The sequence below is a fragment of the Saccopteryx bilineata genome, chromosome 1, assembly GCF_036850765.1.
Source record: "Saccopteryx bilineata isolate mSacBil1 chromosome 1, mSacBil1_pri_phased_curated, whole genome shotgun sequence".
NCBI lineage: Eukaryota > Metazoa > Chordata > Mammalia > Chiroptera > Emballonuridae > Saccopteryx > Saccopteryx bilineata.
In genome coordinates this window covers 131004877-131018353 of record NC_089490.1, presented here as the reverse complement: position 1 = coordinate 131018353, position 13477 = coordinate 131004877, and the positions used below count along the sequence as shown (strand labels likewise).

Sequence of the window (13477 nt, the reverse complement as noted above, 5' to 3'; positions counted from 1 at the left end):
CCGGGTGTGCCAGCAACCTTGAGTCGATGGCATGTAAAAGCTAAAATTCAGTGTGTGATCCCCAGAGGTGAGGCTGAGGCCCAGAGCTGGGCACCAGAGCACTCTCGGGCACAGCTTTCTTCACCTGGGCAGAAGCCGACAGTGCGGGCAGCTCTGAGCAGGGATGGGGAGAAGCCCTGGAGAACGGCCCCTGAGGCAGGCAGTGTAGGGAGCCCCAGGGGGGTGGCATAGGCTGCAGTGCAGGACTGATGATCCTGGGTTGTTGGGTAAGCTGCCTGGACTCAGAGGAGCCTGGCCCTTGGGGCTTAATGCTCGGCAGCTGCCAGTCTTGAAGTTCTTCAAGCCACCTCTGAACTTGTGTTAAGTGATGCTGGATGGGACAGGGAAGCCTTTGTTCACATGTAAGGCCATCTCCCCAGGATAGGTCCTTGGCCACCAGCTCCCTCCCTGTGACCACTGCTGACTTCTGCCTCCGGCAGGGACCTGGATACAGATGTTGAAAGGTGATGATGCATGCATCACATGGCGTCTCCAGCTGGAGCAGGGCTGGTGCCACCTCATCCTGGGCAGGCAGCCCCGCACAGGTCTTGGGGGTGAGCTGCTCACGTACCCTGATCCAGCTGCTGAGGTGTAAAGACCCTTGATCATCAGCCCTGAGCTGAGGCCCTAGGCCTGTGGGAAGAGGAGATGCCAGCTCACTGCCCTCAGATTCTCTGTGTAAGGCACACAGTGCATGAGTTCCTCCAGTGGTGACTGTTGGCAGGGGAGGGGCAGCTGTCAGGTCCCAGGTCCCTGTGGGACCTGGGCCTGGGGGAGCACTCCCACTGCTGGTTCTGTCCCTGGGGCTCCACTCTCCTTCCTCCCAACCTTTCCGGTCTGGCTTGTGCTGTGTCTGAACTTCCGGCCTGCCTGAGGCACCCTGCAGGCACGAACCACAAAATACAAATCTGTTTAACTTCGGTGATTTTTCATGTGCATTTAAAACAGGTTCTGTATACAATATAAAGACACATGGTAAAATCCATGCTAATTATTTAAAATTCTAACTGTTCTTTACTTACAGAAGATAAAGATAAACTTTAAAATCTTGACAAGTTGAGAGTGACAGATGGGGGGGGGGAGGAAAAAGCTGTATATGGACCTGTGAGGGCACTTCCTCCTGCCCTTTGAACAAGAGAGCCACATTGTCCTCATGGCCCCAGAGTTTCGTATCAGGAAACACTCTGGATGGGCGTCTGCTGGGGCCGACCAGTGTGGTCAGGTGGTCAGTGGGGGCCTGGAGTCTGGGGAATGATGCTGCTGACAACAGGTCATGGGAGTTGCTGCAGGCGACCAGAGGAAAGCCCCAGAAGGCTAAGTTCTGGGCGAGGCCTGATGTGCCAGACACAGCGCCCAAAGATGCTGGGGAGCAGAGATCTTAGGACACAAAAATGTGAGTCATCAAAACTCAGGCCCAAGCCAAACAAGACAAAACAGAAGGCAAACCACACAAAACTGGAAGGACTATTTCCCAGATGGCAGACAAAAATTAACCCTTTTTAATATAAGTGTTCTTCCAAGTAACAAGGAAATCAAATCCCGGTAAAATAAGAGACACAAATAAGTCAGTTATAAAACTGTAAGATGATCACTGTTTTAAAATATACATATTTTTAAAATGTAACTTCCTTACTATGAAGTAAATCCAAACTTACAACAAAAAGTCTATCCTGGGCCCTGACCAGGTTGCTCAGTGGATAGAGCATTGTTCCAGTATGCTGAAGTCATGGATTCAATCCCCAGTCAGGGCACAAAGAAGAAGTGACCAGTGATTGCACAACTCAGTGGAACAACTAAGTGGAGTGAGTCGACGCTTCTCTGTTTCTCTTTCCCCTCACCTCCCTACTCCCCACCCCTGCCGTTCCTCTCTCTCTCTTAAAAAGTCTACCCAGGCCGTGGCTCTCAATGAGGCAGATTAGAAGGATTCGGCGCTATGGGCAGGTGGGAGCCAGGCATTGAGTTAAAGGATCATGAATATGTTAAATAACAGAGAATGTTCTGGCATTGAAACCTTTAAAATATACATACTGTTGCCCAGGGATAGAACTTTTAGGAACTCAGTCTAAGGAAAAAGTAAAGGATGAGTGACAGATTCAATTGTAAGAATGTTCATTGCAGCTCTGGCTGGTTGGCTCAGCAGTAGAGTGTTGGCCTGGTGTGTGGAAGTCCTGGTTCAATTCCAACACAGGAGAAGTGACCATCTGCTTCTCCACCCCTTCTTTCCTTCCTCTGACCCTTCTCTCTCTTTCTCTCTTTTCCTCCTGCAGCCATGGTTCGAATGGTTTGAGCAAGTTGGCCCCAGGTGCTGAGTATGGCTCCATGACCTCCACCTCAGGTACTGAAATAGCTCAGTTACTGAGCAATGGAGCAATGGCCCAGATGGGCAGAGCATTGGCTCCTAGTGGGCTTGCCGGTGGATCCCAGTTGGAGTTCATGCAGGAGTCTGTCTTTTTGCCTCCCCGCATCTCACTTAATAGTAATAATAGTAATAAAAGGATATTCATTGCAGTTAGTGGCTAACTGGACCTCTAATGAAGAAATAAGTACATCATAAATAATCAGTTCCATAAGAGTGCACTGTTGTCAAGGGGCGCAATGACAGGCTATCACAAAAGCGAGGCAGTGGGCCACAACATAGGAGAAAACATCCACATACAGATATGAATGTATTCTAACTTTCCATCATAAGTGACGTAGTGTCTGTGTTAAAGATAATATGTTTTAATAAACACAAAATGTGACTTTTTAGATTTAAGGAGACAGAAGGAAAGTAGACCTGGCAGGAGGTGCCTGAATGGTTTGGGGAGTTCCTTACAGTGCTGCGCGGGGTGCTGAGCTAACATTTCCAACCCTTCTCACTCTCCGGAAAGTCTAAGACAGAGACAGGAACGGATGAATTCCCATTTTCCTATGGAAAAAGAAAATGAGACGTCTTGCCCGGAATGCAGGAAGGAAACAACACTCTTGCTATTTCCCACTGCCCTTGGGAATCACATCCAAGTCCCTCTCCACTTGCCTCCAACCTTCCCTCCTCTCTGGGTGCCTTGCTCCTCACACCGGCCTTTCTCCACTTCTGCAGATGTGCCATCCTCACTCTGCCTCAGCACCAGGCACCGCCTCAGCCTACTCCTCTCACGGCTGTCTGAGGTCATTTGAATCTCAGCTGCAGTGTCACTCCCAGCATACCTCCCTGGCCTCCTCCCTGATCCATCTCACGAGCTGTTTGATTTCCTTCATTACATTTGTCATTATCTGAAATTATCTCATTTGTTTTTCACTTGCCCCCCCGCCCCCACCAGAATGCCAGCCTGTAGCCACAGCATTGTGTCCTGTCTTGCTCACCTTGTACCTTGGGCCTGACAGATATGATCAAGAGCCAGCATATTGTTCAGAACAGAACAGGTTGTGCTGCAGGAACAAAGAATCCACCATTGTCTCAGTAGCTTAACACCATCAAGGCTTGTATGTTTCCTTGCTTACATCACAGCTTAATTCAGGTTGGGTGGACCTGCCCCATCTTGGAGCTGCATCTACTGGGACATGTGGCTTACAAGGTCACTGTGGCAGGTGAAAGGAAGCGAGGGAGGGAACGCTAGTTCTTAACTGCCTTGGCCAAGAAGTGACACATGTCACTTCCTAGCACACAGCTCCAAATTAAGTGCAAGGGAGGCTGGGAAACAGAAGGGAGGAAGGGAGCACATGGATATTTGATGGACCTGATCTCTCCGTATCACACCAGGACCCACACTGCAGCCCAGGTTCTGCACGGAGAGATCCCAAAGGGAGTCTTACAGGAAGTGCCATGCTGAGAGTCACAAGGAACCAAAGCAGCAGACAGCTTCCAGGGTCCAGCGACACCTGCATCCAGTCCGCCTGGGCCTCTCCTCCTCCTTGCATCTTGCACCCCTAGAGGCCCTTCCATAGAGACTTGCACCAGAGCCTCCTACTCCCAGAGCCCCCATGGCCTTCCTCAGGGGACAGACTGTGGCCACCCAGACCTGGTCCCAGAACCTTGGATGCTAGAAGCACTTCCACCCTGGTCTTGGCTGTCCTCACAGCTGGTCAGACGCCTCACTTGGAATTTAGTCTGAGCTGGCTACCCTCACGTCAGTCCTCCATGGTGTTGCTTTGGATTCAATGCCGGGAAGCACGGTAACTGGCTTCCAGGGCTCAGCCACACCTGCATCCAGCCCACGTAGGCCTCCCTTCCTCTATAAAGGCCTCCTCTTTACAGAGGAGGGGAAGATGTGCTCTGGCCAGATCTCCTAGTGCCACTCAGAATGCTGGTTGTAGCTCCAGGTGAGCCAGTGCCTTCAGGGCCTCAAGGCCCCCTCACTCAGGCTGCCCATGTTGCTGTTGAGCACTATGTGCCTTGTCATCTTCAGAAGAAGGGCACAGCAGGTGGTCTCATTGTGTACAAATCTTCCAGGATTGCATTGTTCAATATGGCAGCCAGTAGCCACACTAATAATGTAAATGTAAATGCAAATGAAAATTAATTACAAATATTAAATTGCCCATTAGGATGGCTACCGTCAAAGGTGACAATTGTGGAGAAGTTGGAACCCTTGTGCCTTATTGGTAAAAATGTAAAATGGTGCAGATGCTGTAGGAAACAGTGTAGATGGTTCTCAAAAAATTAAAAAGAGAATTACTCTGTGATCCAGTAATCCCACTTTTGGAATATAGACATAAAAGAACTTAAAGCAGGGACTGAAAAAGACAGACACTGTACACCCAGGTTCATAGCAGCATATTCACAACACCCTAAAGGTGGGAGCAACCCAAGTGTCCACTAACAGATGACGGATACACAAAGGTGGTCCATCCAATGATAGAGTCTTATTCAGCTTTAAAAAGGACGAAAATCCTGACACCTACTTACAACATGGATGAACCTTGGAGACATTGTGCTCAGTGAAATAAGCCAGTCACAAAAGGACAACTATTGTGTGATTCTACTTATATGGCGTCCTTATAGTAGTAAAATTTACAGAAGACAGGCAGTAGAATGGTGGCTCCCAGGGACTGGGGGGAGTTAGTGTATGATGGAGACCGAGTTTCAGTGTTGCAAGATAAAAAGACTTTTGGAGGTTGATGGTACAGATTGTTCCATAATAATATAAAAGTACTTAAAAATTTTTTTTTATTCAGTGAGAGGAGGGGAGGCAGAGAGACAGATTCCTGCATGCTTCCCAACTAAGATCCACCTGGCAAATCCACTACGCGGTGATGCTCTGCCCATCTGGGGCATTGCTCCATTGCTCAGCAACCGAGCTCTTCTTAGCACCTGAGGCAGAGGCCATGGAGCCATCCTCAGTGCCCGGGGCCAACTTTCTTCTATCGAGCCATGGCTGCAGGAGAGGAAGAGAGAGAGAGAGAGAGAGAGAGAGAGAGAGAGAGAGAGAGAGAGAAGCAAGAGGGAGAGGGATGGAGAAACAGATGGGCACTTCTGTGTGACCTGACCAGAAATTGAACCTGGAACATCCACATACCAGGATGATGCTCTACCACTGAGCCAACTGGTCAGGGCCCATAGATGTACTTTATACCACTAAACTGTACACTTAAAAATGGTGGAGACAGTACATTTCATGTTTACCAGAATTTTTAAAAATTTAAAATAAAATAACAATTTTATTGGAAAAAAATATATTAAAAATCCAGTTCCATCATACCAGCCACATTTCAAGTGCTCAAGGCTGGGGTGGCCTCTAAGTGGTCAGGGCAGAAAGAGAGCAGTCCCTGCCTCATAGAAAGCTCTGGAAGGGCATCCTTCTCATGTATTCACAATTCCTCTTTCTCGCTTCTCCACAAGACCACCAAAGGGCTCTGTGTGTCTTAGATCAACACCCCCGGGACTCTCTCTTAGGGGTGCAGAGCCTTAGAGGGTGTTGCCAGGGCAACACATGCCCCAAGTACCATCTCATCTCCTTCTAGCACACTGCGCTCATGCTGAGAGATGGAGCTCAGATCTCCCTGCCAGGTTGCCCTGAGCCTAGGACTGTCCTCCTGGTCTTTGCTTCTGTAGAGCCATGTGCCGTGCCTGGGGCTAGCACACTTCCAGTGAACACCTGAGACAAAGAAAAAGACATGGCCCAACAAACTCTTGCTTAGCGCCTTGATTTATCTCTTAAAATAATTTTTTGTTATGATAAAATTTGCTTCAATTTAAGAATTTTTATATTTCTCATGTTTTTTCAAGTAATAAACCAAATCATCCCATTATCCAAAAACTGAGGTACAGTTGGATCGTGAGGGCATAAATCAGTGGTAGTCAACCTGGTCCCTACTGCCCACTAGTGGGCATTCCAGCTTTCATGGTGGGCAGTAGCGGAGCAAGCAAAGTATAAATAAAAAGGTAGATTTAACTATAGTAAGTTTTTTTATAAAGATTTATTCTGCCAAACTTAGCGAAAATCCGACATAAAGTACTTGGTAAGTAATTATTATATGCTTTAACTTGCTGTAACTCTGCTTTATAAATTTTATGAAGTAAAGTCACTTCCCTACTTTATAAATCACCATTGCTGTGGAACCGGTGGGTGGTTAGGAAATGTTACTACTAACAGAGATACAAAAGTGGGCGGTAGGTATAAAAAGGTTGACTACCCCTGGTGTAAATGAATAAACTGAAGTTAATTGGCAAAACTAAGAGAAAGTTCTAGACTTCCTCCTACAGGTAGGAGGTGTGTGTGACAGAGGGACCTCCATTGTGGGAAAAGGTGGATTTGCTCCCCCAGCCTCAGGAAGAATTCACCAGGGATACTTACAACCTCAGAGTCCTGGGTATGCTTCTCAAGGATAGTGCTAGATGTGCATGCTGTCAATGATTTAAGTATCGTGACCATCATGATAGCAAAACCACATTTTATGTAGTAACTCAAAGGCCCGTTCACCCCTACTGTCTCATTTAATCCTCACGGCAACCCCTGAGATAGAAATTACTGACCCATTTTAAACTGATAAGAACAGATACTACACTTGATCTTAGCCAAAAGGCCGAGAAGCGATACTGACCCATTTTAAAGATGAGAAAACCAAGGCTCATAAGACTAGGGTAGACAGCTCTGCAGCTTTCCAATTCCCCAGCTTTGAGCTCCCCTGCTCACTTCTAGCCCCCTGCAAGCGCCTGCTTCCTTCCATAAATCTGCCCCCACCTCCAAGTTTCTACACACAGGAAGTGTCCTGCTCCTCTCTCCCACCCCAACTCTCCTAGCTGGGCTCAGCGAAGCTTACTGCTGCTCTCCAAGCTTGCACTGTGGAGGCTGGATGCCCCACATCCTCACGAACACCTCGACCAGGCATCAGGCCACGAGAGGAAGGCTCTGCAGGAAGGCTGAGCCCTCTACTGGCCAGTCAGGCAGCCTCCCTGAGCACGGTGCTGGGCCTGGAAGGCAGGGCCCACTCCTCAATCTCTCCTGCTGAGGAGACAAGGGGCAAGTGCCTTGCCATACTCTGGAGGCTTAGGTGGCACACAGACTCCGCAGTACACAGCCCAGTTGCTCAGGGAGAAATGGGTCCCCTCTTAAAGCGTCAATCCCTCTGACCAATCAGGAGAAGGCTGGATGGGTGTCAGTCTTTCTGTCCCCTCTTGAACATACACCACTCTCCCTTTATCTCTTTACATTTTGCTTTTAGGTTACCTTTATGTAAAGTAAGGTTTTGTTTGTAAATAATTTTAAGTTTTAAAAAGCTAATCAATTTATAGGCAAATACACAATCCAGGTACAGTGAGGGTATGGCAAAAATCAAGAAAGCTGGAGTTTGGTTAAAATTGTCTGTGTAAACAGCTTTGCCAAGTCAGAGTCACCCCCCACCTCCCATTTACAGATGAGAAAATGGAACTTCAGTGTGGCCAATGGGAAGGTCACCTTTTCTCACCTGTGGGCCCAGAGAGCCTCCCGGTAGCCACATCACTCACCCCCAGGTCCACTGGGCAACCACAGAGAGCACCTGTGCCCTTCAGCCCACCTGCACCCACTTACAATGTTCATGAGTGTGAGCAGGTACTTCTGCACGTGTTCCTTGCCGTGGAACTGGACCACAGAGTCATCCACACCCAGCAGGACCTCGATGTTGTAGTCGTCGTCGTCGTCAGTGTATCTGCGTGCCCTGTGCCTTGAGCTGTTGACCTGTTCCTCCAGGATGCCCAGGGTATGGCTGAGGCTGTCCAGGCTGCCTGGGGAGGCCCCTGGAAAGACACAGGACACAGTGTGCAGGAGCAGCCCGGGCTCACCAAGGAGATAGCAGTAGCACCACTCAAGTGCTGCTTGGCACCTGCCCGGTACCAGACTGGCCATCATCTTGTTGAAAACTTACAGAAAACAGAGGACATTCTTGTCCCATTTTACAAAAGCACAGACTGAGTTTCAGAGAGGGCAATGGTGAAGTGCCAAGTCAGCTCAGACCCAGCAGTATGCAAACCAGCTCCTTGGCCATCACACCCAGTGAGGAATGAAGGGGCTGGGAAGCTGGGCTGCCCAGCCAGGAGTGGGTATAGGCAGAGCCAGATTCTCCACCCATTCACATACTCAACACTTGAGAAAGGGTGCCCAGGTGCCAAAGAGCTGGTCTCCCAAGTATGGCTACCCTGTTAAAAGTGGAGAAACTGAGGCCAGCCTGGCTGAGGTATGTCCCACAATGTCCCCTCAGGCACTTCCTTTTCAGAACGTCCTGCTCAGTCCTCCACTGGGGCAAGGCCCTTCATCTCTGTGGCCAAGTCTACCTGCCTCTACTCCAAGGCCAAGATCCACCCCTATCCCTGGCCGCCCCTCCTCAGGTGAACTATGCGTGCAGGAGCCAGGACAAGCCCTTCTTATGACAACTCCCTCAGTCTTCCCAGCTAGGATCTTACCTTTAGCCCTCACATGCTCGACACCTGGCCCAGGATGGAGAAGTGAGGCCTAAGAGGCTACAGCTAAGAGGTCTAGGGGCCTGGAGTGCTATCAGGGCCAGGATCCCAGAATGCTGTCCCATCACATGAACAGAAGACAGCTGGCCCTCATTTCTCTTCTCCTTTCCCACTGGGCTCAGATCCCACCCCGGACTGGTCCCTGACCCCATAGTCTTGCTTTTCCTTGGCATTCCCTGAGTGTGTGCATGCGGATTTTCAGAGACTCCTATCCTTGGGGGGACCTTGGACCTCAGGTCATCATGACATCACCAACCCAGGGCGTAGTGTCCAGGCCCTGCAGACCACGCAGCTAAAGATGGAGCTGAGAGCCCAGATCAGCTGTCCATACCTCTGCAGACCACCTCTCTCCAGAAAAATTCTTCTTACTTGGCCCCAAAGCCTTTTGTCTGCTGCCTCTCCATACAGGGATAGGAACTCTCTGTACATCATAGTGCAGCGTAGCCACCCATGGACAGGCTGCGCAGCCTGCCACGGGGTCCTGCTGCACCACTCAGCCCTGTGCAGATGTCCCTCCATCCAGTTCTGACAACGGGCCTCTTTGGTGTGCATTGTCATACCCATTTCATAGACAAGAGGACGGATGGAGCCTCCGGCGTGTCTGACGCTCAGTCAGGGGCTCCCACTTTTGCACCTGCTGTCTGTTAGCTTTGAGGCACAAATTTGCAACTGGGCTATAATTGCAGAGACCAAGTGACGTCAGAGAAATGGCGCCGTGAGGAGCGCGACCGACAAATCTCCCCCAAATTTCAACAAGTTCATCAACCAGAGACAGAGAAATCTATCCTTGGAGCATCCGGGAGTTCCACACACTGAAGGCGAAGGTAGGATTGAGCAAAAAATTGACTAAATATATAATCAACCCTGAAGGAAATAAGTCGGACAAAGGAACACTCTGCCTTCTTCACTAACCTGAGCAAAGGCTGCTTTCACTTGGAACTGAGAGTCGGGGGGGCTAAGGGTGTGGAGGAAGCTAGGCTGCGTCATGGACGTTCGTTCAAGCAGAGGAAAGAGTGTGCCTGTGGTGAATAAGCCCACTTGAGCAAAGGCCAGTGCGCCACGAGCAGCAGGACGCGGGGAGTGTGCCAAAGCGAACTTCCCTACGCCCAAGCTTCTCTAGGCAGGCGGGGCGTCTCAACCAACCATTCAAGCTAACAATCAAGTATCGGGGGAGGGGCGCGCAGGCAGCTTGCAGTCCTTTCTGGAGCAGATTAGTGGATCCAATCGCTGAAATTAGCTTAACCCACAGTCTGCTCACCTCCCAACTGACCTACGCGGCTCTAACTGACAAGATCTCTCTCAGTTCAGCGATCCAAGACAAGAGGCGTGATATTTTTTAGTGCCTCTTACTAAAGGGGTGGGGGCAACTTCTGATTGGCAGATGTTAAGACCTCCTGTACTGCAGGTAGCGACTAGGGCATCTTGTTCCCAGCCAAAACAGGTTACAAAGTGTGGAAAGCCTGGGGAGAGTGGTCCCACAGAGTGCTAGGCATGCTGAACAGGCCTGGAGGCTCATAGAAAGTCACCTTGAGAGCAATTGGCTCCCAGCCCTACCTAATTACGCTGGCAGCTTTGACTGCCAGAGCCTTACCTAGAGCCCTGCATTGAGTGGGGATAGAATGGGGATTTGCTAGCTCTTTGAGCCTCTTACTCCCCAGGGAGAGGCAGCGGCAGCCTCATAGCTGGATCATCAGGCTGCTAATTCAGGAAGGAGAGACTAGGAGAGAGGCTCCGGGAAAACGGACTCTCTCATTGTCGGAGCCTGCAAACACTAACAAGCCTTGACTACCAACGAGACTGAAGCCTAATATATGACATTGCCGTAGAGTCTCATCAACTGCAAATCCCTACCTAAGCGTGCCACAGGGGCAGAGCCTGGGGTACAGAGTCACCAACCAGGAAGAGGGAGAGGAAAGAAAAAGGAAGAAGTTAACCTCTCAAAAAAAAAAAAATCCACAAACTTTATAACTTGTTCCATTATTTTTTTGTTTCTTTCATCTTCTTGCCTTTATTATTATTAGTTCTATTTCCTCCACCTTGGTCCTTTTATTCTCTGCCAGTCTTATTCTGTCCTCTTCTTGAACTACACTAACCATAAATGTTACATTTTATTTCTTTTCTTCTTCCTTACTCTCCATGAGGGTTACACTCCAAAACTTAACTAACTCTCTCTTTTTGTTTTTTTTTTTTTGTTCTTTTCCTTTTCTCCTTTTTCTTATTTCTCCCTCTCTATTAGTTTCTTCTTTTCTCCTTTTACTTTTCCTCTCATTCAATCCTCAATTATGAACAAATTATTTAATGTGGGATTCAAGGGTTTTTTTGTGGAATTTTGGGTGCTTTTTACTTCGCTAAACTCATTAGCATTCCTCCCAACCCAGGATCTCCATTCTATTTAGTTTTTGCTCCACTTAATACAATAGTTATTTTTTTTCCTTTTTCCTGTTTCCCTCTTATCCCTCTCATTATATCTCTTAGTCGACCATCACTTACAAGCAAATCATTTTATACTTGACACAAATTTTTTTCCTTTTTTGAATTTTTGGGTCCCTACTTCCTTCTTTGCCCCTTGAACACTTCCCCCCAACTCAGGCCCTCCATTATAGGCAGTTTTTAATCCATTTAGCATAATATAATTCACAGTTCATCACGATATTTTCCTAAGGAGGAGGGGGAAGGAGGAGAAAAGAAGGGGGGGAAATAATAAATTATTATTCGTTTTTTTTTACAAATTTTTTTCCATTTTTTTTTACTTTTTATTCTTTATTAATTTTCATTAGTGCTATCAACAAGACTACCCTCAGATGCCATTAAAAAAAAGGAAATTGAATATCATGGATACAAAAGATAGAGAAGTAGCACAGATAGATGTGGAAAAATCTATGGAGAAAAAAATTTAATATATTGGAAACCTTGGAACTGAGAATTTAAAATAGAAATCCTAAAAATACTCAGAGATATACAAGAAAACACAGAAAGGCAATTTAGGGAGCTCAGAAAACAACTCAACAAACACAAAGAATATATTACCAAGGAAATTGAAACTATAAAAACAAATCAAACAGAGATGAAAAACTCAATTCATGAACTGAAAAATGAGGTAACAAGCGTAGCTAATAGAACAGGCCAGATAGAAGGTAGGATTAGTGACACAGAAAACAAGCAACTTCAGGCACAACAGAGAGAAGAAGAGACTCAAAAATTTAAAAAAATGAGAAAGCCCTACAGGAATTGTCTGACTCCATCAAAAAGAATAACATAATAATAATAGGTATATCAGAGGGAGAAGAGAGAGAAAATGGAATGGAGAATATATTCAAACAAATAATAGATGAGAACTTCCCAAACCTGTGGAAAGAACTAAAGCCTCAAATTCAAGAAGCAAACAGAACACCGAGTTTTCTTAACCACAACAAACCTACTCCAAGGCACATCATAATGAAATTGGCACAAACCAACAACAAAGAAAAAATTCTCAAGGCACCCAGGGAAAAGAAGAATACAACATATAAAGGAAGGCCTATTAGATTATCATCAGATTTCTCAGCAGAAACTCTACAAGCTAGAAGAGAGTGGACCCCAATATTTAAAGTACTGAAAGAGAGGAACTTTCAGCCAAGAATATTATACCCATCAAAGCTATCCTTCAAATACAAAGGAGAAATAAAAAATTCACAGAAACAGAAAAGATGAAGGAATTTATCATCAGAAAACCCCCACTTTAGGAAATACTAAAGGGGGTTTTCCAACCAGATTCAAAGACCAAAACAAAACAAAACCACAAAGAAAAGCTCCACCAAGAACACAATAAAACCAAATTTAAACTATGACAACAAAAGCAAAAAAAAGGGAAAGGACAGAGATTAACAGTAGCAAAGGACGATGAAGTGCAGAAACACTCATAAGATAGGGTACTACAATAAACATGGTAGGTACCCGTTTCATTACTTAATGGTAACCACCCTTGAAAAAACCATCACAGAAGCACATGACTTAAAAAAGGTAGCAACAGAGGAAAGAAGTATGGAATACAAACAAACAAAAACAAATAATAGAAAAACAAAAGAGATGAATCAAACAAGATACAAAACTAACAGAAAGCAATTTATAAAATGGCAATAGGGAACCCACAAATGTCAATAATTAGACTAAATGTAAATGGATTAAACTCACCAATAAAAAGACACAGAGCAGCAAAATGGATTAAAAAAGAAAATCCAACTATATGCTGCCTACAAGAAACACATCTAAGCAACAAGGATAAAAACAAATTCAAAGTGAAAGGCTGGAAAACAATACTCCAAGCAAATAACATTAAAAAAAAAAAGCAGGTGTAGCAATACTTATATCTAATAATGCTGACTAAAAGACAGCAAAAGTACTAAGAGACAAAAATGGTCATTTCATAATGATTAAGGGGACACTGAATCAAGAAGACATAACAATCCTTAATATATATGCACCAAACCAAGGAGCACCAAAATATATAAGACAGCTACTTATTGACCTTAAAACAAAAACTGACAA

General features: G+C 46.4%; 1 protein-coding gene and 1 non-coding gene across 3 annotated transcripts in view; both read right to left on the bottom strand.

The window, feature by feature from the left end:
• The window catches only part of ADAMTS2 (ADAM metallopeptidase with thrombospondin type 1 motif 2), a 225713-nt gene that overhangs the window by 78261 nt on the left and 133975 nt on the right, over positions 1-13477 (bottom strand). For both annotated transcript variants that reach the window (XM_066266495.1, XM_066266498.1), the window contains exon 4: positions 8028-8233. In XM_066266495.1, the coding sequence (XP_066122592.1) occupies positions 8028-8233 (206 nt within the window). The remainder of the gene's footprint in view (positions 1-8027; positions 8234-13477) is intronic.
• On the bottom strand, positions 6868-7053 carry LOC136321446 (U2 spliceosomal RNA). Its single transcript, XR_010728683.1, has one exon. It is a non-coding gene; the product is annotated as a U2 spliceosomal RNA (small nuclear RNA).